Raw genomic sequence first — 26723 nt, 5'->3', positions numbered from 1 at the left:
TGCAAGGCCAGGCTTAAGGAATGCCCTCCAAATACCTTGGCAGGAAAGAGCACATACGGATATTTTGTGATACATGTAAGAAAGGAATTTTTCCAACCGCGTATAAAGGCATTCTGCCCTAATTTCTTTACCACACTGGAGGCAACATGGTAGGGTCATGATTTAAACTGTCTGGAGAGTATTTATTGTTTAATAACTCCTCCTCCCTCTGCCCCACCCAGCTACCCTCTCGTGTACTTTCTGATCATCCTAAAGGCTGAATCCATTCTTCTTTCTGGAGGAGGAGAATAAACGCAGAAACACGTCATCAGGCCTCCGTCGGGCACTATGTCCGTGTGGAGAGTCGCTCTTCAACAAGTACGGTTTGCCTAGGGCTCCACAAGGTAGTTCTTCCTCAAGTTCACCGGTATGCTCATGGAATCAAAATGCCGCTTCCCATCTAAATACAACATGGACTCTGAAACACAGAAGAGAGAATCGTGAAGAAACCCGTAGAACCTTACAGAATTATTGAACAAACATGAGACTACTTGAGAACATGAGGCCAGCAACGAGCGTGCAAACGTGACACTGGGCACGCCCTGTGGGGCCAGGGCCAGGGCCGTGCAAGGCTCCTGAGGGAGCGGGCCTCCACTTGCGCCCCTCTCCTTGGGCTCCACCAGTCTCTGACCACCACCAGCGCCGACCCCTCAGACAACGGCCAGCCCGGGCAGAGCAGTGACAGCCACTGGCAGGCAGCAGCCCCTCAAAAGCACGATCTTCTAAAAATATGTTCCTGAGCTAACAGGCAAAGGTACACGTCCCACACAATTTCAAAGAAGGAAAATGTCTTTGAAAGTTCTTCCATTCATTAGGGACAAGCAGACACCGCCACTCACCTCCGTATGTTCTGGGGAAAACCAAGGGCACTTCTTTTTCGGACATGAACGTGAAATGAAAGACATTGGTGGTCATATGCTCTTTACTCTCAAGAGAGGCCACTTCACTGTGTACTCGGACTTGAATGTACTTGTCCTGAGTAAAGCAAACCTAGGAGATGTAGACATGACAGTCACTCAAGTGCATTCGCGAGGCGGGGAAAGGCAGTCATAAGATAAATGGTGGCTTTAAAAAAAAAAACTTCTCTTCTAGGCCTAAACAATAAAAAATTGTTTTTTGCCTGTCATCGCACACCTACCTGCGAAGACAGAAACAGCAACGATCCAACATCCACGGGTTTTTGAAACATGATATCATCCACTGCTACTACAAACGGTCGGGAGCCACTAACGGAAAAAGACAGAACTGGGGTCAACCACAAAATCCACGTGATCTCTATTTCTCCCCTAACAAGGAGCTGAAGCAAAATTTCAATGATCAAAGAATAAACCTAGGGAAGGCGGAAATAATCGTACCAGTAAGCAATGGTAAGCGAGAGTCCTGAGACCAGACCACCCCTCTACCTCTTCCCTTCTGACTGCCATCACCTCTTCTCCGGTCTTGAATGTACTAAGTGACAAAGGCAGAGCAAGAGCCTTTGAAAAAGTAACACCAAAGGTAGGTGGGATCACTGTAATGTGTATCTAATAACAGAGCACGTGCCCCAACACATCCAGACTGGGCCAAAATGTTTCAATTCAAGGGGGCAGTACACATTGCTTCTCAAAGGTTACAACCACCTTCCCCCCAACTCACCCAAAGTTACAGGCAGTAGCCCATCCAAGTTCATATGCTTTCCTCATAAGGAAACCACCAAAGATCCGATTGAAAATGTTGCGCTCCTATGAGACATAAAAAAAGGCTGAACATACACAAGCTCACGGCCACCCTCAAAGACAGAAGAAAGAACAATGCTGCGGAACGGAGGTCAGTTTAAAGGTGTGTCAGATTTTACGTGAGAACCACGAATGCGAGTTATCCTATTTAAAGGATTTTTCATTAACTTAAAATACCTGCGGGTGGCAAACTTCCAAGCTCTTCAGTTTTGAATTCTCCATCCACACTGCGTTGGGGGGCAAAACTCGACTTTGAAAACTTACAGTCCTGTACAAACAAACAGAGATTTCGTAAACCCTCTTGAAAGGCCAGAGTTTTACTGATGAAAAGTACAATATATGCAAACAACTCCCAGCATGCCGAGGCAGGCCTAACTGTGGAGAGGGCCAAAGTGTAAATGCTTTCACAACCTGCAATCTCACCATGCTAACTTACTTTGGATCCAGCGTGTTAAGAAACATCTCGTGGATGGTAGTCCTCTCCTCAGCACTGGGAGCCATTTTCAGTAATGACTTGGCACTGAAGGCGACCCTTCTCCCCTTGTTCACTGGAACACAGGACAATAAGGAGCTACGATCGGGGTGGGGGTCACACTACAGCACTGGGGTTCCTGACCTGCGCTGCGCTGGACCCTACAAAGGGAACATTTCCAGATTTTGTAAAGCCCACGGGCAATTATACACATATCCCAGAGTAGGCTGCTGAGGCTACGTAAGCTGTCCGGCGACTCTTGGCTTCCGGGAGGAAGCTGCACCGGCTCAGGTGGGGCCAATTAAAGACAAAATGGAAAGACCATCCTGGCCTAGACCCCTGCCCAGCAGTTATCTCACTGATCCATTTATTACAAAATGAGAAAGCAAATTCTTTCATTTAGTGAATATTGTCTAATTGATAAAACTGTTCTAACTGAGGACTCCAGTGGGAAAAAAAAATAAGGTATTTTTGATTTCAATAAATTCCTGGCATGAGAGAGACACGTGACCGCCATGAGGAGTCCATCCGTACTCTTCCATAATCTCCTCTGCAGTATAGTTAATGGGCTTTTTAAACTGTATCTTTACATTATAAACAAATTAATATACATTCTCCTTGTCTAAAGAGCTCTTCTTCCTCTGGGCTTTCAGGGATGAGTGGATTTACAAATGCCGGCCTAAAGAGAAGAAAAGAAAAGATTACAGTTTAAGAGGTGTCATAACCCAGTAAATATGGAAGGTGACCAATTACCCATTCATTTCAAGAAGTCTTTGCTGCTGGTCTTGGGTAATGCTGCCTGACTGCTTCCCTAATAACTCTGGAACAACTGAGGAGCTTTCCGGTCATGAACTAGTCTGTACACTAGAAAGTTCACATTTATAAAAAGGATACCACCTCTCCCTGAAAAATTTCACCTGATCGCAGTAACGAGGAAACAGCCAAAAATAGGCTGTAGAACATTCTACAGGACACCTGGCCTGGACTCTTCAAAGAATGCCAGTGTCCTGGGGTGCCTGGGTGGCTCAGTGGGTTAAAGCCTCTGCCTTCGGCTCAGGTCATGATCCCAGGGTCCTGGGATCGGGCCCCGCATGGCCGGAAGCCTGCTTCCCTTCCTCTCGCTCTGCCTGTCTCTCTGCCTACTTGTGATCTCTGTCTGTCAAATAAATAAAATTTTAAAAAAAAGAATGCCAATGTCCTTAATATCCGGTGGTGGGTATTAAGGAGGGCACGGATCACACAGAGCACTGCGCGTTATACGCAAACAGTGAATCATGGAACACTACAGCAAAAACTGATGATGTGCTGTACAGTGACCATAATAAAAACCAAATAAAATAAAAAATGTCAACATCTTAAAAGACAGAAAATGGCAAGGGGGCTCTTTAAAAAAAAACAAGCAAACATGTTAACCACATGCAGTACATGATCCTTGATCAGATCCTGACTCAGGGGGAAAGGCTATAAAACTAGGGACAAGTGGCAAAGTGTGAATGTGGGTCGTACATTAGATAGCGCCACTATACCATTTCAATTTCTGGCTATAATAAAGGCATCGAGGTTATGTAGCAGAATGACCTTATTATCAGGAGCTACGGGCTAAAGCATCTACAGAAGTAGTCTCAAAACTTACTTTCAAGTGATTCAGGGAGAGAGTGTCCATGTGTGTACTCAGAGTGAGAGGGCCATAGAATAAGGCTGGTGGTAAAACATTAATCGGTGACTTTAGCTGAAGCCCCATCGGTGCTCACTGCATTATCCTAGCTCTCTACAGGTGGCAAATTTCTCAAAATGGAAACAAAGATACTGAAATGGCAGCTCGGAAAATTCAAAAGCATCATCTGCAAGAGAGTTTAAATCCAGCCCTTTCCAGGGTTGGCAAGGAGGCCCAGGCCGGCGAGCAGCAGCAGGTCAGCCGGGCTGCTGGGAGGCGTGAAGAGCCGCGGGCTGCATTCTACGCTCACACCAGTCACCAGAGGACGCTTTGATCCTAACTCACTCTTCAAGTCAGCTCTCCATGCAGCAGGAAAGGTTTCTCGCTGCAGACTCCTTCAAATTTCTAACACAAATCAGACTCCCCACAGGCCCCTAGACTGTCCTGTACCCACAGCAAGCCCATTCCATTCCCTCCCACCCCAGCACCAGTGTTTCTCTGTTTCAACGTCTTGGGTATGACTCCTGTTAGGAACCAAAAATACACCTTAAGAGGAAGAAAGTATAAAGCCAAAGAAGTTAAAATCTGTAAAGTTCAATCTGACTTGGAATTGATGGTATAAACTCACGACACTGGGCGTGTGTTTGTTGCTATTTAACACTCATCCTAGCTCTGTCCACTGAAAACGTGTAGAGACAATGACAAGAAACAACATACAGTTCTTATGCCTGGATTCTGGTTTCTGAATACCAGTGCTCGCTGAGAGGAAACCTTGGCCTCCGTGGAGAAATGGCTGATTCCGGGCCCGAGGCAGGAAATGTGTTAGATGAGCCCAAATATCCCACTGTACCAGAGAACAGGAAGACTAGAGGGGAAATATGAAAAGGGCTCTTCACAGAAGCAAGCTTAAAGGGGGTCCTACTGCACAAAGATGGTACACTCTGAGCCCAGGAAGAACAAGGGCTGCAACTTACTGACGTCCATACCATTAAAATCCATGAATTCACAATGACGCTTTTTTAAAAAAGCCAAAAAGTAGACAAGCCATGTCATCACTAGCTAGTCAAGCAACCCATTACTTGGAAAATGTGTAAATAAAGGGCAAGAATGAAACATTAATCCTGACTTTCCTTTACAAATCAAACTGCCCTAGTTAACAAAGGAAGGTTCTTCTTTCCAGAACTCCAGGTAGTAAATATAGGAGGAAAGACAGGATTTACCTTAATGATTAAAGCAATGATCAGCAATGGACATTCAAAGCACTGAAAGAAGGGGCGCCTGGGTGGCTCAGTGGATTAAAGCATCTGCCTTTGGCTCAGGTCATGATCCCAGGGTCCTGGGATCGAGCCCCAAGTCAGGCTCTCTGCTTGGCAGGGAGCCTGCTTCCCCCCCTTCTCTCTGCCTGTCTCTCTGCCTACTTGTGATCTCTGTCTGTCAAATAAATAATAAATAAAATCTTTATTTTAAAAAGGCACTGAAAGAAGACAGGGAGCTAGCTATTCACATGGTGACAAAGTACACTCTGGGAATATCCTGTACCCCACTAGGACCTGTAGATTATTGCTTATCACAAGAGGATCAAGTGAGCCCTCCAATGAAAAGGTCAGTTCGGTCACCACTGATCCGCCACACGCCAATCTCGGCATCACTACGTGCAGGACAACCTGTACCTGACTTGATACATGAGATTCATTACAATTTTGAGATACATAGATCTCATCACCTACAAGATGCTCTCATTAAATAAGCTGAACCTGAAACTGATCAAAACTTTAGATCTAACTTCAGTTTACAGAAAATACTAGGGATACAGAAATAAGTGGGGGGAAAAAAAACACCATGAGGGAGCCACGAGACAAATCCAGAAAGCTGGACACTGTACAGAAGAACCCATCTGGCCTTTCAACAAGTTGATATGAAACACTCAGGGGGCAACAAGGACACATAACTGTTCTGGATTAAAAAGCCTTAAAAGATCATACAATTCTGTGAATACACTAAGAGTCATTAAACGGTACCCTTTCAATAGGTGAATTGTATGGTATGTGAATTATATCTCGATAAAGCTATAATAAAAATAAAAGGCTTAATAGACATAAAAATCAAATATAGTGCCTGAACTTTGTTTGGATCCTGAGTTGAACAGATCATTAAAAAGATATCTGGGGAAAACTGAATATGCATTAGCCATGAGAATATATTACAAACTTACTATTATTTTTGTTAGGCACTCTAATGGTAATGTATTTTTCTTAGGAAAATATCCTCATCTCTAAAGTGATCCCTACACAAAAGTATTCAGAGTGAAAGGTCATTATGTCTAGGATTTGCTTTAAAATATAACCAAATAATATAATTTGGAAAAACAGATGAAGCAAATATGGCAAAAAACGTTTGAAAATTCTAAGTCTAGTTGATGGGTATATGGAAATTCATTATAGTCTTCTCTCTAGTTTTAGGTCTCTTTGAAATTTTCAAAACAAAGAATTAGGAAAAAAGAGAAATTACCCTTTATTTTCAGAATCACGAGCCACCATTACAAATGTCGCATCCAGAACGGGACAAAATTCAGTGCCATGTAACTAAAGAACAATGGAAAGAAAATACAGATGTAAGAAATGCATTTACTGGAAAGACCTGCTGCAACTCTAACAGCTAGCCCGCATGCTTTGAAAAGGCTGCAATTAGAAAAAAGCGCGTTCATTAACCACTATTTGCTGAGCTGCCAGGCACAGAACTAAGCTCTGGGTGAAAGGCAGCAAGACCCAGGAGCCTGTGGTTGTGAGAGAGGAGAAAGACTTCCTAACATTCAAACAGGATCCATGCGAGAAGGGCTGGGATGACCATGACCCACAGGCTCTGGAACCACACGTGACTGAGACTCAAGGGCAAGGGTCACAGAGGGACCGGCCCCATCAGCATCATGGGACTGTCTGGCAGCGCGCAGGATTCTGCGTTCTCCGCGCCCGCCCGTCCTCACGAAGGCACACAGAGCCAGGTGAAGGGCCCTCTGCTCCCACAGATGTCAGTGTTTTCAGTGGCCAATGACCAGCCCGTATGGCTTTCCTTAGCTGAGCCCGGGGGCTCCCAAGAAAGGGTGAGGATCAGTGACAATTCTGTGGATGAAGTGAGACAGGTACAATGCACAAGGCTTTGAGGTTTTAAGGCATTTCTTAGCCTCTAGGGGTCTGTACTTGCAGGAAGGTTATGCCGTGAAGTCCCATCATCAGCTGGGGGTGTGCCAGGCTCGCTCGTCAATAGACCTCACCCCTCATCCTCCTCCCTGTGCCCGTTCAGGCCCCATCGCCCTCCCCCGCGACCTTCTTCCCGCATCTACTCTAAGCCTGCGGGCACTACATATAAAGCCTTCCACAACACGGCCCAGATTCCTTTCTGGCTGTCCACCAAACACCCGCCTCACACCTGCTCCTTTTGCCCTAGCCACCACTGACAACTTGGGAGGTCCTGGAACGAACTGTGCTAGTGAACCTGTCCTGTCCATGCCCGTGCCTGATGCCTTCATCACAGCCGCCCTCCTCAGGACACTCCTCCCCAGGCTGAGGTCACCATTCCCTCCTTGGTTTGCTACAAGAATGGAAACGAAATCCTCCCCTGAAAGTGGTTCTCAACACAACAGATGGGTACCACCCCTGCTGGGAGTGTCTGGATATGTGTCGAAGAGGTTTTTGGTTGTCACATGACTTGAGGGACATCACTAACGGGGCAGGGGTAACCAAGGAGCTAAACATCTCACAACGCAGGGGACTGTCCTGCATAACTTCCTACGTGCAATGCCAAGAGCGTCCCTGTGGAGAAACACTGTACGACGCTTCACTACTACAGAGCCTCCCGGATTCACAGTGAGATTATATGCCAACAAACCCACCCTAAGACGCAAATGTCATTAAGTCGAATACACATGACCTACAGAACGTCACAGCCTAGCCTAGCCTACTGGAAGCGTGCTCAAGAACACTGACGTTCGCCTACGGCTGCGCAGAATCATCCAACACAAAGCTATTTTATAACAAAGCACTGACTACCTCAGGTCATTTATTGAATACTGTCCTGAAAGGAAACACGGAATGGCTGCCCGGGGACAGTCGCGTTGCAAGTGTACGAGTCATCTCACCATCACGTGGCTGCAGGGGAGCCGCAGCTTGCAGTGGCTGCTATGTTGCCTATCACTCGCCCAGGAGGAGATCAAAATTCAAACTTCAAAGTACAGTTTCTACTGAACACTGTTTCACGCCATCGTAAAGCTGAAAAATCAGACCATCCTAAGTTGGGGGCCGTGTATCTCGGTCATTTACATACGTGGTGGAGTCCCTCGCAGCAGGCACACCCTGAGGACCAAGACCATTTTCGCTCACGTCTGCATCTCTAGCACCGAGCACAAGCACCGGCAGAGAGCAGATAATTGCTGATGTATGCATCAGGGCAGAAAATGATTGAGTATTACTAGACTGTAAACTCTAAGAGAATGAAACTTTGTTTAGCTCACCGCCGCATGCCTAGCACAGAAGAGGCCCTCCAGAAGCCATGGCTAAGGGAACAACACATGAATGGATGTCAGGAGGTGAGCTGGCCAACTCACGCCCAGATGCTGTTCTGAAGACATGTATAGCCTAGCAGAGGAGAAACAGATGTGTTCATATGCAGCTCGGTGGAGAAGAGGCGCCAGGAGAAAGGTTCAGAGCAGGGGTGGTGGGGAAGGAGGCATGGGGACGGGACAGGGGCTGCGACCCGGGCATGAGGGGGTCTGGGAGCACAGGCGGAATGCGGATCTGTGGAGCCAGTGCACGAGGACGTCAGGCCAAGAAGAAAGCATAAGCAATGATACTCATCCAACCCACAGTTCAAAGTACGTGTTACCAGAAGGAACACCTGCTAGGGCCAAACATCGAGAATGCAAAAACGAACAACGCTCTACTCTTAAGAGGTTCAAAATGCCCCGCAGCAAGCTCTAGGAAGGTATATAAATGCGAAGTTGCTGCAAGTACGGTTGTGGAGCTCACTGATGGAGCGCCTTGGATCCTAACTAGTCCGAAGAGTTTAGATTGTAATGCACAGAGAACGGTCACAGAAGGTTTTTGAGAAGGAAAGCGAGGTGACTTGAGGTCGGCTCTGGAAGGTCGAACTGGTCCCTCAACAGAGGGAGCACAGACTGCAGCAGGGAAGCTCACTGACCAGGCCCCTCCCTGGGCTTCATTCAAGGCCTCGCTGCCTCTTGTGGGACAAGAACGAAGTCTGGTGAGCTGTTCTGGGTGATGAATTTGTAAGACTTGCCACAAGGCCGTGGAGGGGAAGGTGAGAATCGAGGAGGATCAGGGCTGCAGAAGAAACTGAGGTGCTCAGTTTCTAACACGCTGGATTTGAGGCAGCAGGAGCACACGCAGGGGCAGAGATGTAACAGGCGCTCGGAAGATAGGTCTGAAGGTCAATCCCAGAAAAGACTTGGGACCACCTCCACAGGAGCGATAACAAATTAACATTACTGCCAACATGGCATTAGTGCTCACTGTGTGACAGGCAATTCTACCAAGTAATTAAGACAGTTGGGTTGTTTTTTTATTCATACTTACCAAACAATATAACACGGTACTGTTTCCATGCTACACTTGAGAAAACAGAAGCTCAGAGAAGGTACGTAATCTACCCACAGTCTCATGGCTAATAAGCAGCAGAGCTGGAATTTGAACCTACAGGTACCCAAACCAAAGGCAAAGCACCTACCACCAAGTTTCCTCTCTGGAACGGAAGGATCACTCAGCTCTTGAGTTATTAGCCAAAATGGCCAATGAGAAACACAAACTTAAAACAGAAGTTTGTACTTGTCTGGGCACCTGGGTGGCTCAGTGGGTTAAGCCGCTGCCTTCGACTCGGGTCATGATCTCAGGGTCCTGGGATCAAGCCCCATGGTCCTGGGATCAAGCCCCACATTGGGCTCTCTCCTCAGCGGGGAGCCTGCTTCCCTTCTTCTCTCTCTGCCTGCCTCTCTGCCTACTTGTGATCTCTGTCTCTCAAATAAATTTTTAAAAAAGTTTGTTCTTGTCTGACATTAATTTTCACTGACTCTGTCCTCACAATAACTCCTGCTTCTCTTTTCAACCTATTTGGCCAAGATTCAAATTACCAAGAATCCTCCAAAAAGCAGAATGGACAGCAGGAATCAGAGCAGGAATCAACCATGAAAGTGGCTCAGTCAGATAAGTGTCCAACTCTTGGTTTCAGCTCAGGTCATGATCTCAGGGTCCTGGGATCAAGCCCCATGTCGGGCTCTGTGCTCAGTGTGGAGTCTGTTAAGATTCTCTGCCCCATAAATAAATAAATCTTTAAAAAAATAAACAACACTCTGCTCACCAGGGAGCCTGCTTCCCCCTCTCTCTCTGCCTGCCTCTGCCTGTGATCTCTCTCTCTGTCAAATAAATAAATAAAATCTTAAAAAAAAAACAGTGTGGACAAATCATAGCTATATCCCCTACGATCTGCATTTTGTTCTAAAAAATGTCAGTGTCAGTTATAGCAACATGGGAGTTAAAGAATCCAACTGCTTATATATAGCATCAAATAAAAAACTAAACTATTCTGATAAAACTTTAATTACTGCAGAGCAAGTTTCAGACTTTTCTGAAAGGTGAAATGCTTTATCATTCCAGAAGAGAAAAAATGAATCTGAATAATGGGCCTACTGAATACCTTGGCATAACTGAAGAAGCCATTCTTTTTGCCCCTTATTATTTCTTTTTGAGTAAAGTCGACACACACTGTTACATTAGCTTCAGGTGTACAACACAGTGAACAAGTTTATCCATTATGCTATGCTCACCATTCGTACTCTGAATTATCTGATTTCTGTGCTACTATCTTCTTTGAGGAACCTTTTCTGGTCAAATGTCTTTACTTCTTTATAATAACTACTCTGAATTCTGCTCATTAGAGGAGCTGTTCTTAACTGCTGTATTGGTCTAAGTGACTGTTACAGGTTGAACAGTGTTCTGGAAAAAGATATGAAGCCCTACACCTCAGTACCTGTGAACATGACTTTACTTGGATGTAGGATGAAGTCATACTAGAGTAAGGTGGGGTCTTACTCCAACATTACTGATGTTCTCGTAAGAAGAGGGGCACCTGGCTGGCTCATTCGGTAGAGCATGTGACTCTCAATATCGGGGTTGTAAGTTCGAGCCCCACGCTGGGCACAGAGATTACTTAATTAAAAAAAAAAAAAAAGAAGAGACATAGAGACACGAGAGGGAAAGAGTATATGGCAATGGAGGCAGAGATTGAAGTGTCAGAGCTGCAAGCCAAGGAACGCCAAGCACTGCCAGCAAACCACCAGAAGCAAGGAAGGATTCTCCCCCTACAAATGTTAGAGGGATCATGGTCCTGCTGAGGCCTTGATTTTGGACTTCTAGCTGCCAAGCGGCAAGACAATTTGTTTGAAGCCACCTACTTCATGGTATTTTGTTACCACAGCCCGAGGACACTAACAGAGTGACCACTACCATTCATGCTTAATGGAACTCAGACTTGTGTGAATTCTCTGGGGTAAATAGCTATATGTGACTTAAAAGTAATACACACTGAACATAAACACTAAATAATGTGTCAGTCTTTACACAGGAGGAGGACCGTTAATAACCCACCATTTACTGGGTGCCTGGGTGGCTCAGTCAGTTGACCGTCCGACGCTAGATTTCGGCTCAGGTCATGATCTCAGGGTCCTGGGATGGAGCCCCCAGTCGGGCTCCGAACTCAGCAGGGAGCCTGCTTGAGAGTCTCTCTCCCCCTCCCCACATTCGCTTTCTCTTTCTCTCTCACTCTCTCTAAAAATAAATAAGTAAATCTAAAAAAAATAAATAACCCACCATCTGCATGACATGAACTTTCAATTATTTTTTTCTAGAAGTGGTGAGCTGTATACCTGTCCATTCACAGAGAGGTAAATACGCTTTTCTTTCACTAGGCCTGGCCGGTGGTGTTGGAACAAGCAGGCAAACTTTAGATGCATACACACCTGGAACATTTGCATCTTCACTTCCATGGATGTCTTCCCAACCCAGCTAACATGGCCACTGAACTTAATGTCCTGTTCTGGGCTTAAGCTCATCTTACACATATCTGCAAAACAGAAAATCAATCTGAGTTCAAACCATACCCAAAATTTTCTCTATTACAACTGGAAAATTTCACTTGAAATTCTGGCAAATTCTACCACATTTCCTTTTTTCTTTTTTTTTTTTAGTCTTCAAAACCAAAATAACTTTTTTGACATACAAAAGAAATTCATGTATCTTTTGGAAAACTGCAGACAATGCAAAGAATATAAAAAATAAAATGGAATCGTGCAAAACCCTTCCACTCAAAGAATATAATAATAAATATGTATCTTGGAATACAGCATTCTAGACATTTTCCTTTATATATATACATAAAAATGCCCCCATAAAAGGAAAATATTTCCCTTAATTTCAATAACCTCTTGTAATTACTGAGAATTCAAATTATGCTCAGAAAATAGTATCGCTTACCAATCTTATCCACCAGGGCTGTAACTATTGACAAAGGAGACATCTTAGCTTCATGAATTCTGGTGTGCATGTAGCATATAAGAACTATTAGAGAAAAGAACAAAATAAAGGAAAAATAAAATTATTTCTCAACATTTACAACTGATGCCCTGAAATTATCTTGTTTTGAAGACCCAACCCCCTATATCCCACTAGTGGTCTTATCGGAGGACCAAAGACTTTTCATACATTGAAGAGATTTGGGGATTCTCTAATCTAACTGCCCACTCAATTTTAGATTTGGTGAAGAAACCAAAGCCCAAAGCCCAAGCCTACCAGGTGTCCTGTTACCGCTGCACAGACGCGGTGCCTCAATTAGAGAAAGACCCCAGCACATGAGTCTGACAGCGTCAAACATCTTCAGAAAAGAGAAACAAATCACAAGGACTCAGCTATCTATTTTCCCTCTGATTCTTTCCTAATCATAAAGCAATTAATTCACTTAAGTTTTCCCTCCTTCCCCATAACACCCCTGACTCCTACACTGTGGCTGTGTACTTTCCATGTTTCAATAAGCTTAGCGTGACTCTATGCGTCTTATAAATGACAACCCACTTAAAGTTGCATTATACTTCTGTGTTTGGTGGCCTCATTGCTTCCCCATGATTCATTCAAACTTGGATCAGTTACCCTCAGGGCCCAGGGTCTGCATCCTATAAATATTAGTTAAGTGAGAATAAATCCTTCCATCCATGCGCCTGCTAACGGATGCACTGGGGGAACGAGAGGATAAGGCAGGAAAGGCCATTTAAAAGCCTCTGTGGTGCTCATAAAATAAATCGTGTGTGGCTGACCTATGGCAGTACCAATGGAAATGAAAAGATCCTAGAGTTAAGAAGAAGGTACACTTGGCAAGAATTGTAATAACCCCAGGTCTTTAGCTCGCCTGAGTGAATATGGTACACCATTCACTGAAAAAGAGAATACAAGAAGAGTAGAATGGACTATTTTCAACATGTTAAATTTGAGAAGCCTATGGCATATCCACATGGAGATGTCCAGGAGGACAAATGGGTCTAGAATTCAGAAAAGCAAGGCAAGAAACGCAGCTTCCTAAGGATTCCACATACTGAGAACAAGTAAAGCACTGGCAGTAAATGCGATCATTTATAGTGAGCGTACAGATAAGCAAGAAAGTGCAGAAGACAAAACCCTGGGCATAACCAACATTGAAAAGGTTACTAGTGAAAGAGGAACCCACAAAGGAGACTGGGAGAGAACAGCCAGAGAGGCAGGACGAAATGTCCCCAAAGCCCAAGGATGAGTTTGGCAATATTAGGAACCACAAAGGGATCAGGTAAGCCTTGGGCACCCATTAGATCATGAAATAAGGGGGCCAGTGGAGGGCTTGGCAAGAGCAGTTCAATGGCAAGGACGAGCAGAAGCCAAAACATGTGAGACTGCGAAGTAAACAGAAGTCAAGACATCAAGGAAATAAGAGCAAATGACTTTTTCTAACATGTTCCAGAAAGTTAGCTCTGAAGTGGGGGAGAAAGTTCGACAGTGTTGTAAGGGAGGGCGGCTTTACATAGTCTTCCTTGTAGGATGGAAGAACCTTGAACATGTTTATGAGCTGAAGGAAATGTGAACTTGAGAAAAGGCTTGAGATACGAGAAAGCATAGGTGATAAGGCAAATTGCTGGAAGAACTAGAAAGAACAGAATCAAGTCAACAGGTGAAAGGAACGAACATCAGCAGGAGCCAGGGAGCCCGATGTGGAGCTCGATCCCAGGACCCCAGGATCATGACCTGAGCCAAACGCAGACACTTAACTGACTGAGCCATCCAGGTGCCCCTGATCGGGTTTATTTAATCTGAAGGGACAAGCAGCTGGGTGTTAAGCCTAACAATGGACTTAATGTCTATATTGTAGAAGTCATTAGAGTCTTTCTTTAAATCCTTTCCCAACAGGTCAGTCCAAAAGTCATTATTAAGAGCAAGTAAGGTAGCCCAGAGTAGGATGCTGAAGCCCAAATGGGGTCAGGAGGACATAAAGAAGGAGGCAACAAGAGTAGTGGCCCGGCATGTTGCAGGCTGCGCACAATGAGGACGGTGACCCTGCAGAAGGGGACCTAGGACGAATCCCAGTGAGATGAGGGGAGCATCCATGATGGGTCCGTGAGGGGATGGGGTGGCAGAGGTATGAAATTAGTTTCATGCAGCCGACACTGATCAAATAAGTAAATGGATTTAGAAAAATGGAGCCAGCTGGAAATGGAATTACAAATACAAAAAGGGAAGAAATCAATGAACCTGCGGTGCTGAACCAGAATTGGAACTGTCAGCATGAACCCATCATTTTCATAGATGGATAAACAGACAGAGAGAAAAGCATAGATGTAAATGTATGTGCATGTGCATAGATTCCCCACCTCATCGACTGAAAGGGCATAGGAGCAGTGACACCCCAGCAGCGAGGACCACTCCCAGCACCATTATCTTGGTTTCTAATTACCATTCTCCATCAAGAAGAACCAGAGCTCCTTGGAGCTTTGGCTGATTCTGGGACAAAGTCAGGGAAAATACAAATAAGCCTAGAATGTCTTCCTATGCCAGAAAGTGAGGACATGCTCAAAAGAATGACAGGGACACATCAAAAAAAAAAGAAGAAGAAGAAGAAGAAGAAGAAGAAAGAAAGGAAAACACAAAAACACAGGCCAGTGTGAAAGGACTGGGACAGTCCCAGCCCAATCTGAGCACAAGAGATGAAAGTGACCTATCATAATCCACTCAATAAAATAGGAATCCTTGAGTCCATATAGAGTTTAAAATAATAAATTGGAGGTCTGATGAGAAATGGACTGTTTATAAGGTCTTAACTTACCTGCCTACCAGGTACGTATTCATTACAAAGGAGTATAGAGTAACTTTACAGTGAAGAAGTCTGGCTGAATAAAATTCCATAAGAAATGATGAGTACCCACCCTGTGCATCAGTGTGGACGGGACTGGAGGAGATTATGCTAAGTGAAGTAAGTCAAGCAGAGAAAGATAATTATCCTATGGTTTCATTCGGAGGACCATAGGGGAAGGGAGGGAAATCCAAAGGGGGAGAAATCAGAGAGAGATGAACCATGAGAGCCTATGGACACGGAGAAACAATGTGGGGGTTTCATGGGGGAGGGGTAACCAGGTGATGAGTATTCAGGAGGGCACGTGCTGTGATGAGCACTGGGTGTTATACTTAACTAATGAATCACTGAACACTGCATCAAGGACTAACTATGTACTATACGGTGGCTAGCTGAACATAATTAAAAAAAGAAGAAGAAGAAGAAGAAGCCTGGCAGACACCACCTTCAACAAGGAATCAGAGTTAACATCCCAGTGATGGGACAAATGAGACTATTGCACCAGTTGATGAACACACCATCGTTTCTGTGATGTTCCTGCCAAAGATGCAGGTCTCAAATCTAATCATGGGGAAGCATCAAATAAACTGAAATTGAGAGGAATTCCACAAAAGAATTTTTGCCTACCGCCTTCAAAAGTATCAAGGTCTTTGAGATCAGAGAAACACTGAGGAGCTGTTCTTGACACAACAACTAAATGCAACATGTGATTCAGAACTAGATCCTTTCTACTACAAAGGACCACTAGTGAAAGGTGAATGGGGTCCGAGGATTACAGAATCTCAAGGAGCAGGGTTAATTTCCAGATTTTGATGGCTTTATTGTGGTTAGGAAGGAGAACGTCCTTGTTTGTAAGAAAGACTAATGAAAACCACGGGGGTGATGGGTGAAGTCATTATCTTTCATGACTCAGAGAAGAACAATTCTTTGTCCTGTGCTAGCAACTTTCCCATAAATTTAAGACTTTTTGAAAAGTAATTAGAAAGAAGAATTAATGAGATTACAACTGTTAAACGGGAATCTACATTTTCAGGGAAAAAGTTATGACAATTCAGAGGTAACAGAGACTCTTCTTTTACTCCCCTTTTAGAATATCCTCATCTGTGCAAGCTAAAGAATTAAAAAGTCCCCTCCAGCCAAAGGATTCAATGTATATCTATAGAATTACTGAAATAGTAAATATCTATTTAGAAATACTAAAATAATACCAGTACCTCCTAAGCTGTCAAGGTCCTCAAGAATCCTGCCAAATCTGTGAAATAAAGACAACTGCGATTAAAGGAAAATCGTGATGATCATCCCTTAAAAAGGAAGAACAGTTCGGAGAGATGAAAGGTTCTCAAATTGATTGTGGTGACGGCTGCTTGACTCTCCGAATACCCTAAAAACCACAAAACTGCTCACTTTACATAACTGAGTAGTATGATATGGGAATTACATCTCAAAGTCACAGTGATTAAAGGAAATAAAATAAAAACAAATAAATGACAGCAATAAAAGGAGCACTGTGTTACCTTATGGTGTTTTGAACAGTCAAATATTTCTCTCGTAATTCAGGCTGACTACCCAAAGGCAAGAGAACCTCAATATAACTGTCTCTCATTCTCCTGGGCGGCAGTCCTTTCTGTGACTCGGCCAAAAAACTCTGAAGTAATTTTCTTTCCTCCATTGCTTTCACATGGTCTCTGAGAAGAAAGGATGCAAACTTCATGAAACACAGAGGCAGGGCTAGCCCACATGCCAGTGACATGCAAGCACACCAGACACTATCAAAGGAGGAAAACAAAGGTCTGGACCTACCTCGTCTGCTCTTCCTTCCCTCCCTCCCCACCTGACACGTGGTGGAATTTAAAATTTTCTGTTAAAATACCTTGGGCTTGTAGATTAAAAAAAAACACTTATAAGTGATAGAGATACACCCAAACCAACCATATATTCTCTTCATCAAAATGTGTATTCAAAAAACAGAACATCTGACACTGAATTTAAAATGCAGCGATGGGGGACGCCAGGGTAGCTCAGTTGGTTGAGCCACTGCCTTCGGCTTGGGTCATGATCCCAGGGTCCTGGGATCGAGTCCCGCATCGGGCTCCTTGCTCAGTGGGGAGCCTGCTTCTCTCTCTGCCTCTGCCTGCCACTCTGCCTGCTTGAGTTCTCTCTCTCTCTCTGACAAATAAATAAATAAAATCTTTTATTTAAAAAAAATGCAGCGATGGACACAAACATGTGTATGGGCTAAAGAACACAGTGGCCATTGAACACCATATTCCCATTCCTCATCTTGACGATTCTTACATTCTCTGTGCCCCAGTTCGCTCGCTCGCTCGCTCGCTCGCTCTCTCTCTCTCTGCCTTCAATTTCAGAAGAGACAGAGGAAGAAAAATGGAGCATATCCAAAAGAAGTACAGAAAGCAGAGCAAAAGGTAAAGAGGAAGAGAACGTGAAAAGGAGACGGAAAGGGAAGAAAAAGAAGAGATAATTGAAGTGGGACAGGAGAGAGAGACAAGGGGATAGGAACCGGAAATGTTGACAATATCATTAGTTCAGATGTCTTTCTAAGTTTCACTTACAAGATATTATTGCCAGAAACTGTTAGCTTACCAAAAATAGAGGGGGTAAAGGAACAAGTTAAACGGCATCAGGTAAATCCTAAATACGGAACATTCTACAGGACAAATGGCTTGACCTCTTTAAAGTGAAGCTCACAGAAAAAAAAAAGGAGGGAGGGTAATTGTCTACTATTCCAGATTAGGGGAGACCAAAGAGCCATAACCACTAAAGGCAATATACAATCTTTTATTGGATCTTGGTATTTTTTTAAAAGCTTTAAAAGATATTTGAGGAATTACTATACATTACTATAAATTTGCATCTGTAAGAGAATATCCTGTTTGTTCAAGTTACATAATTGCTGATTTTGTTACACAAGAGTATTTATTTATTGGAGATACACGCTGAAGTGTCATACTATCATGATACCTATAATTTACTTAGAAATAGTTCAGCCAGGGGTGCCTACGTGGCTCAGGTCATGATCCTGGGGTCTTGGGATCGAGCCCCACATCAGGCTCCCCGCTCGGTAGGAAGCCAGCTTCTCCCTCTCCCACTCCCCCCACTTGTGTTCCCTTTCTCTGCATCTCTGCATCTCTCTCTGTCAAAGAAATAAATAAAATCTTTAAAAAAAAGAAATAGTGGAAAACCCTAAGTATCCAATCAAGATGGTAGGGACATAGGTATTCATTTTTTCTACTTTTCAGTAATTTGAAAATTTTCATATAAACAGTTAAAAAGAAGTCCTTAGGGCGCCTGGGTGGCTCAGTGGGTTAAAGCCTCTGCCTTCAGCTCAGGTCATGATCTCAGGGTCCTGGGATTGAGTGCCACATCGGGCTCTCTGCTCAGCGGGAGCCTGCTTCCTCCTCTCTCTCTCTCTCTGCCTGCCTCTCTGCCTACTTGTGATCTCTGCCTGTCAAATAAAGAAATAAAATATTAAAAAAAAGAAGTCCTTAGATAATTTCTACACCAACAATAAATTATTTTATGTCTAGTGACTGCTTTTTCTTTTTGTCTCATTTAGTCTCAAAATTTGGTACGCCAAAAAGGATATTATCTTATTTCACGGTGGGGAAGTACTCAGAGACCGGGTTAACTATGAACTGACAAGAAGCAATAAAAAGTCAGGATGCGTGAAAGAGAAAAACCAAGAAACTTGGGTTTAAGTCCCAAACCCTAATACTTAATCCTTCAGTCTCTCTGAGTTTCAGTTTCATCATCGGTAAAAAGGATAGGAATATATGCCATAAGCATGTCACAGGTTTTGCTGAGAACCAGTGAGGTAAAATACCGGAAAACACTGTGAAAAAGGCAGAGTGCGTATAAATCACGATATTTTATGACAACAGTACATCAAATGATGAGTATGTTGGAATGTTGGTCTTCTCCCCCCAAGTAAAAAAAAAAAAAAAAAACCTCTCAACCCATTTCCGAACATGGGACCCCTTCCATCCCTACAATGAGACCACCAGCTGGGCCTAAATACAGCCTTGCCTTGCCTATAGGGATAAAGAATGAATGACCACAAAGCGTGCTTACCTCCAGTTTGTGGATGCTCCTACGATCTCCCGCAACTTATCACGAACTAAAATAAAAATAAAGAGGTCACTCGAAGAAACAAAGAAAAATTGCAACTGGATTATGGCAATGAGTTCAAGAACTATGAAAAGCAGTTAATTAAAAAAAAAAAAAAGAAAAGAAAAGCAGTTCATGTGCTCAAAAGCTTTAAAGAATGATTAATTTCCATTTAATGCCACAACAAACAGCTCAGGAAAGGGATCAAGCCTCTGCTTTCTAAAAACCTGAAACAACTATTGTCTCCTTAGAGCAAAAAAGAATGCTCTGGTGCCAATCACTGGGATTTATTTACACAAAAAAAAAGGGTAACTCCAATCGTTCATCAGGTGGGGCAGTATCACAGTCAGTAGGAGCCCCTTTATGATGGAGATATTATGACCAAAATTGTCACCTCCTTTTAGGCAGTAATAGATCAGACTGCTTAGTGCAGGGACTAACACTGATAGCCAAGTCTCATTTTGATTTTTTATACTATCCTAAGTGTTAGAGAAGTTTAAGCCACAAAAATGAAGCAAAGACATAGATCAAGGAAAAGCAAAGAAAGCAATTTAATTTTAGTTAATGCTCAAAATGTGCAAGAGTGAATTAATGCCAAAAAGAATTAAGCACTTAAAAAAAAAGTTGATACGAATTACCACACACACCGTGATTCACATGTATAGGTGAACATGCTATATGGATAAAGAGAAAATAAATTAGATAAGCAGTGGAAATTAAAGACTAAAAAAATAAATCTATTTACATGCATTTATATAGGATTCATAAAACATATATTTTAGTTACAGGAAATTATAGCAATCCTTGGTCCTTCAATAACTAACTGATCAAAACAAAATAAGGTTAGATAAACATGTACTTTAATGAAAAATAGTTGATTTTTCTGTCAAACAGTTGTTATATGCCATAAATTTGGTAAAACTCTAATTACAACTAAATCATCAGGGTGCCTGGGTGCCTCAGTCGGTTAAGTGTCTGACTCTTGGTTTTGGCTCAGGTCATGATCTCAAGAGTTGTGAGATCGAACCCCACACTGGGCTCTGAGCTCAACCTGGAGTCTGCTTGGGATTCTCTCCCTCTCACTCTGTCCCTCCCCCTATGTTCTTGCGCTTTCGCTCTAAAATAAAAGAAATAAATAAACCTTTAAAAAAACAACTAAATCATAGAGAACTGCAAAATATACAGGCATACCCCCATGTTATCGCATTTCACTTTATTGTCCCTTACAAATAGGATGTTTTTTACAAATTGAAATGTTGTGGCAACCCTGCATCAGTGCCATTTTTCCAACGGCATTTGGTCACTTCATGTCTCTGTGTCACATTTGGCAATTCTTGCAATATTTCAAACTTTTTCATAATGATTATATTTGTTATACGGATCTGTGACCAGTGAGCTTTGATGGTACTATTTTAATTGCTTTGATATGTACACTGTTTTTTAGACATAGCACTATCGCTAACAGACTACAGTGTAGTCTCTACAGTATCGTTAACAGACTACAATATAGGGTAAGCGTAACTTCTAAATGCACTGGGAAACCAACAAATTGATTTGACTCACTTTGTTGTGATCTTCACTTTATTGTGCTGGTCTGGAACTGAACCTGCAATATCTCTGAGGTATGCCTGTAACCACTAGGAGACTGGAGGGGACTGGAGGGTCAGAGGGAGAAGCAGACTCCCCACCAAGCAGGAAGCCCGATGCGGGACTCCATTCCAGGACTCCAGGATCATGACCAGAGCCAAAGGCAGTTGCCCAACCAACTGAGCCACCCAGGCGCCCCAACCAAGCAAGGATTAATAGCCTCTCTAACAAAACTATAGATTAGGAGCATTTAGTTGCTACAAATGAAGAGCCCATGACTTACTTATACAACAGGTGTCTTTTGTCCATGTTTTCCCCTTTAGTACTGATACAAGGAAGGTGGAAATCATTTACTGAAAGAGCTCCATCTCCCAGGCTCCCAGGAACAAAAGCTCCAAAATTCTGAATGTGGTTTCTACTGAAAACTATACTGATCATTTTATAAATGAGAAGTTTATGAAAGGTCTATCTTTAAGGTGGCACCTGGTGGCTCAGTTGGTTAAGCCACTACCTTCATGACTCAGGTCATGATCCCAGATATCCTGGGATCGAGTCCCATATCAGGTTTCCCCTGCTCTGCAGGGAGCCTGCTTCTCCTTCCCCTTCTGCCTGCCACTCCCCCTGTTTGTGCTCACTCTCTCTCTCTCTCCCCGTGTGTCAAATAAATAAATAAAATCTTTTTTAAAAAATCTACTTTTAGGGCGCCTGGGTGGCTCAGTGGGTTAAGCCGCTGCCTTCGGCTCAGGTCATGATCTCAGGGTCCTGGGATCGAGTCCCGCATCGGGCTCTCTGCTCAGCAGAGAGCCTGCTTCCTCCTCTCTCTCTCTCTGCCTGCCTCTCTGCCTACTTGTGATTTCTCTCTGTCAAATAAATAAATAAAATCTAAAAAAAAAAAAAAATCTACTTTTAGTATGTCTCATTTGTCCTAAACTACCTATCTATATGGCTCCCAAGTAAGACAGATTTGTTGTTTTTTTTTTTAACCACGTGGGCCTAAAAGGTAAACACCCATGCTTACCTTCATGCATATGGATAACTCCTTTTTTCTCTGGATTCTGGGATCCTTGAGTCAATCTTCTGCCAGGAATAAGCAGCCCCTTGTTCAAGGAACAAAACCTACAAAACAAGATAAAACACACTGGACTAGGTTCCCCAGCTTCTAGGCAACCCCAAAAACCAGCCCCTCCTCCCAGAACACTTGGCCATCCCACATCCTTAGTATATACTTTCCTGTAAGGGTCTGTACTTATTTCTCCAGGGTATGTATATTTCCATATGATGCTATTCTATAAATCATCTCTCCAACTGGAGTAAACATTTCATGAGAGCAGAGAACAATTAGCTAACAATCTATAAAATAAATAAAAGATATCAGCCAGGTTTAATGGATCTACTCTTGCTTTTTTATTAACTTCAGAAGCCCAGAATCAATTTGGTAAACAGTTAAGTAAATTAATTATGAACGTTTATTATTAAACATGAACGTTTATTTTGTTCTTTATTCTCACACCATAAGCTAAAGCCAAATGTAAGTTAATCAATTTGAAAACAGAATTAGGGGCACCTGGGTGGCTCAGTGGGTTAAGGCCTCTCTCTGCCTTCAGCTCCGGTCATGATCCCAGGGTCCTGGAATCGAGCCCCCCATCAGGCTCTGTGCTCAGCAGGGAGCCTGCTTCCCCCTTTCTCTGTCTGCCTCTCTGCCTACTTGTGATCTCTGTCAAATAAATAAATAAAATCTTAAAAAAAAAAGAGAGAAGAAAACAGAATTAGCCCTCTCCAGACTCAAAGAGAATATTTATTGAACTGGGGCAGAAATCTCCTAGTCCCCAAACAAAATAAAAACTATTGCCCAAATGTGCCTAGCCTAGTCTGCCAAAATAAGTTAAGTTGGTTTCAGTTCACTGTTTACGTGTTGACTCCTAATCGCTCACTATCACATCAGGAATAACACACATATAATATCAGAGATTAACAAAACAATCTCCTGAATGCACAGTTGAAGAAAGCAAGGCAGTGGAGAGGTCCAGAACCCCCAATACTGTTACTCATTCTAGTTCAAATTATTAGTAAACTCTTACTACCACATGCCAGGACAAGCAAGGACTAACACCCCACCACCCCCAAAAAAGTTTTTTCATCTGTAAAATGGGGTGGTTATAGTGCCTTATCCTATAGGACTGTCATAAGGAGAAAGAAGTTCACATACACACATGCGCGCATGAATGCATCTGCAGGAAGCTGTATTTTTCACAATCTCGGGCTACTTCTCTTTTACATATGCAGCACTGAGGTGGAGGGAGCGTAAGAATGGTTTCATCACTACCCAACACCTCAGTATCTCAGGGATATTGGTTTATCCCCTGATTAGCTCTCTGGAGTTTTACAGTGACATTCCTAGGTAGGCCTTTAGAAGAAACTGTCAAGAGCCTTTGAGACATTCAGGCCTGAGGACTCTGTGATTGAACTTTTCCAATGAAAGAAGATCAAGGAGGCCAATCTCTTCACGTCTTGCCTAGGAAGTCACCGAAGTCACCTACGGTGTGAGCAGAAGTGTCTTAGCTCTGTTCTGGGTCCCAAGCTTAGGGTAGGTGTCCAGGAAGAGTTTTCAGTACATTAACAGGCAATGCCACCACATACCCTGAACTCTGCGGAAATGCCTCAATTTAGAACCTGAACAAAGGTGACTCTTTGTTGAGTCTGGGGGGAGAAAAGAAGCTACAAAGACTGCCCACTTGTCAAATAACCTAATCATCTCAAACAGTCAGTACTCGTTGATGAACTCTTGCACTCACTGAACACTAACAGAGTACCCGCTTAAGCTTCAACAGAACTCACAAGAAAGGAACGCAGGTTTATGGGAGTTCAGGGCAAAGAAAGAGACCTCCAAGGCGGAGAGAAGATCAAACAAGGATTCCTTGGGGAAAGGCACATGGCAAGACCATGTAGCTTTTTTTTTTTTAATGAACACTGATTGATTGATTGATTGATTGACAGAGAGAGCACCGCATGCAAAAGCAGGAGGAGCGGGAAAAGAAGAACCAGACCCCCCACTAAAAAGGGAGCTGGATGTGGGGCTTGATCCCAGGACCTCGAGATCACACCTGAGCCGAAGGCAGGCACTTAAGTGAGCCACCCAGATGCCCCAAAACTATGTAGCTTTGTGGAAGGCCCCTCCCATCATGTCCAATGTAACCTGAAGTCAACTGTGGCCCTTCCTGTAATGTAACACTGTCTAAACAATGTTAACAAAGCTTTTATTTTTTAAGTTCTATGAAGGAGAGGGAGAGAACCTTTTTCAACCAATAGCAAGATCCATCAGGACAGTGAGTGAGTGAGTGAGAGAGAGAGAGAGAGAGAGAGAGAGAGAAATATCCACGATCCCTAAGAGAAATGATGGAGTTCAGGGTCAGCGCAAGTGTGGGCCACACTGAGTTGGTGGCACCTGTAGTGGGATGATTTCAAATGCTGTAACAGGGTAAGGCCCCTGGGGACCTTGCTAGGCACAAAGAATCTGGGGACAGCTGGAGTGCTCGGGTGCAAGGAGCTGGGGGAGAGCCAGACTTGTGCGAGAGTCTAAGCCCCTAGGCATTAAGTGGTCAAGCTGGCATGTGACACATACAAAAAAGCATCCTCCTTGTCCAAGTAGCCTAATCAAGTCCCCCACCTCGCGTCCTTGCTGCTCATTAGGTAAAATTTAGATGAGCACCAAAGGCCCTAGGCACACGGTCCTAGTGAGCTCCTGACAGCCCAAGAGGTACCCCGCAATCTCTGCACATATTAATCTCTGCGCACTTTACCCAGAGTCCACGTGGTCAAGCACTTAACCCGAAAATGCTCTCCAAAGGAGGGCAAGGAGTTGGAAAGTTAAAGTGGAAACCTAAATGCGAGCTTTCCGGCAAGGGGCTAACTCCAAACCACACCCCTGATGAACACAGAGAAAGGAATTTCAAGGAACACCCAACTTCCTCCCTTAAAGTGCCGCTTCGCTTTTAATACCAAACTGCTCCAGAAGCCTTTATGTTGGGGGTCGCAGCGCCCCACCGTAAGCCAGACGGCAGCGGTCCGGGCGCGGTGGTGGAAGCCAGGGGCCCCTTCCCACCCAGGGCCCCCTTTCTGCCCCCAAACCAGCGCATGAGTCCCTGCAGCTGGCAGCCGGTTCCCTCCGCCCAGGCCCGCTAGCAGCCCGGAGCGCGAGCGTGAGCGACCCCAGGACGGCGACACGCCGGCCCCGTTACTTACCGCAGCGCCGCCCGCCTCATCGCGCTCTGCGGCCGCGTGCACCACCGGAGACCCGGGCCACGCGAGCCGGTCGGCGGGGGGAAGTCGAGGGACTAGAGAGCGCGAGCGCGGGCCCCGCCGTCGCTCCCCACGACCGCACCCTCACGGAGCAGCCGCCCGGGGGCGGAGCCTCGCTGCTCCGGGGTGGGGGCTCGCGGCGGCCCGGGGGTGGTGCGCGGCGCCTGCAGCCTCTGTCATTGGCGGGAAGCCGGAGTCGGTCGCGGGGGAGCTTCCCACTCAGTCGGCGGCGCCGGGCGTGTTGCCGCCCGGAGGACAGACCGATCCCCGCCATTATCGATGAAAGGCACCGCGCAGCACGGACAGTGTGACGTGGAGGCCAGGGGTCTCGTCGGAGCTTGTCTCCGTTATGGCACCGCGCCCTACGCCGCGCCATCTTGACCCCCACGCCTCGACTCCCGAGCTGTGGTTCTTGCCCTTAGCGGCGCGCCGGCATCTTCTGGGCAGCTTTCCAGAACCCTGCTGCCTGAGCCCCACCCTCTGGCGATTCCTCTATAGCTAGGAGTCGGCTCTGGTCTTCAGGACGCCTAAAGGCACCCCGAGGTGATGCTTACGTAAGCGAAGTTAGAAACCACTGACCTAAAGGGAAACAATCGTTTCTACGCTAATCTCGGCCTGCCCCCTAGTGTTTGAAAGTTGGAGATTTTGGCTGGCCCAGAGATTTCAAGGCCAGAATGAGTATGATTTTACCCTAAGACCTGATTCTCCATTTCATTCAGCGAATGCTTATTAAGCCGTGTGCAGTGCGCCAGACGCTGTTGAAGATGCTGGGGATGCAACAAAATAGACAAAAATCCCTGCCCTTAGGGGGCTTACTTTAGAAGGAAAACAAGTCAGCAAGTTAGCAAAGAAGATAATTTCAAACGTCATAAAGCAGTCTAAGGAAGAAACAAAACAAGATGATGAGACAGGATCCTTCCAGAATATACACAAATCTTGATTTTCCCCTGAAGATGTTTATTTCCTAGGAGGCAGGGACTATACTGTTACGCTTTTTATGATACCTCGTGCTTAGTAAAAATGTGTCCATTTTAACTAATCTGAGTTTTTTTCTAATCACTTCATAAATTACAAATGGAACATGGTCTTTGCTTTTGTTTTTCCTCTCTACCTACCTTTCCCTTTTATCACATCCACATCCAGAAGGCTCTCAGCCTGCAGGGATACATAATCTTCCATTTTTGTTCACTTTGTACCTTTTCACCGATGGTTTTGATACATTTTGTGTCCCTTATACTTTTTACTACTCTACCGCATCGGGGCTCCTGGCTGGCTCAGTCGTTAAGGGCCTGCCTTTGGCTCAGGTCATGATCCCAGAGTAACTGGGATGGAGCCCAGTGTTGAGCCCCATGTCCGGGTCCCTGCTTGGCTGGAAGCCTTCTCCCTCTCCCACTTCCCCTACTTGTGTTCC

General features: G+C 44.5%; 1 protein-coding gene across 2 annotated transcripts; it reads right to left on the bottom strand.

Moving 5' to 3' along the window:
- Positions 1–155: 155 nt before the first annotated feature.
- On the bottom strand, positions 156–25737 carry LOC132006885 (acyl-coenzyme A thioesterase 9, mitochondrial-like). 2 transcript variants are annotated; one of them, XM_059384982.1, is made up of 16 exons: positions 25256–25736; positions 22035–22132; positions 20077–20103; positions 19394–19439; positions 16819–16989; positions 16519–16556; positions 12415–12498; positions 11901–12004; positions 6389–6462; positions 2838–2905; positions 2191–2302; positions 1932–2022; positions 1675–1760; positions 1178–1265; positions 879–1029; positions 156–457 (listed from the first exon to the last, which is right to left on the bottom strand). In XM_059384982.1, exons 1-16 carry the CDS (start codon positions 25273–25275, stop codon positions 369–371), a joined length of 1347 nt encoding a protein of 448 aa, XP_059240965.1. In that variant the 5' UTR covers positions 25276–25736; the 3' UTR covers positions 156–368. The 2 variants fall into 2 exon arrangements, with proteins under 2 accessions (XP_059240965.1, XP_059240966.1); XM_059384983.1 differs by lacking the exon at positions 20077–20103 and having other exon boundaries at positions 25256–25737.
- Positions 25738–26723: the final 986 nt, after the last annotated feature.

Source organism: Mustela nigripes, chromosome X (assembly GCF_022355385.1).
Source record: "Mustela nigripes isolate SB6536 chromosome X, MUSNIG.SB6536, whole genome shotgun sequence".
Lineage (NCBI taxonomy): Eukaryota > Metazoa > Chordata > Mammalia > Carnivora > Mustelidae > Mustela > Mustela nigripes.
Note: the sequence above shows the minus strand (reverse complement) of the source record. Positions and strands in the feature narration are given on the sequence as shown.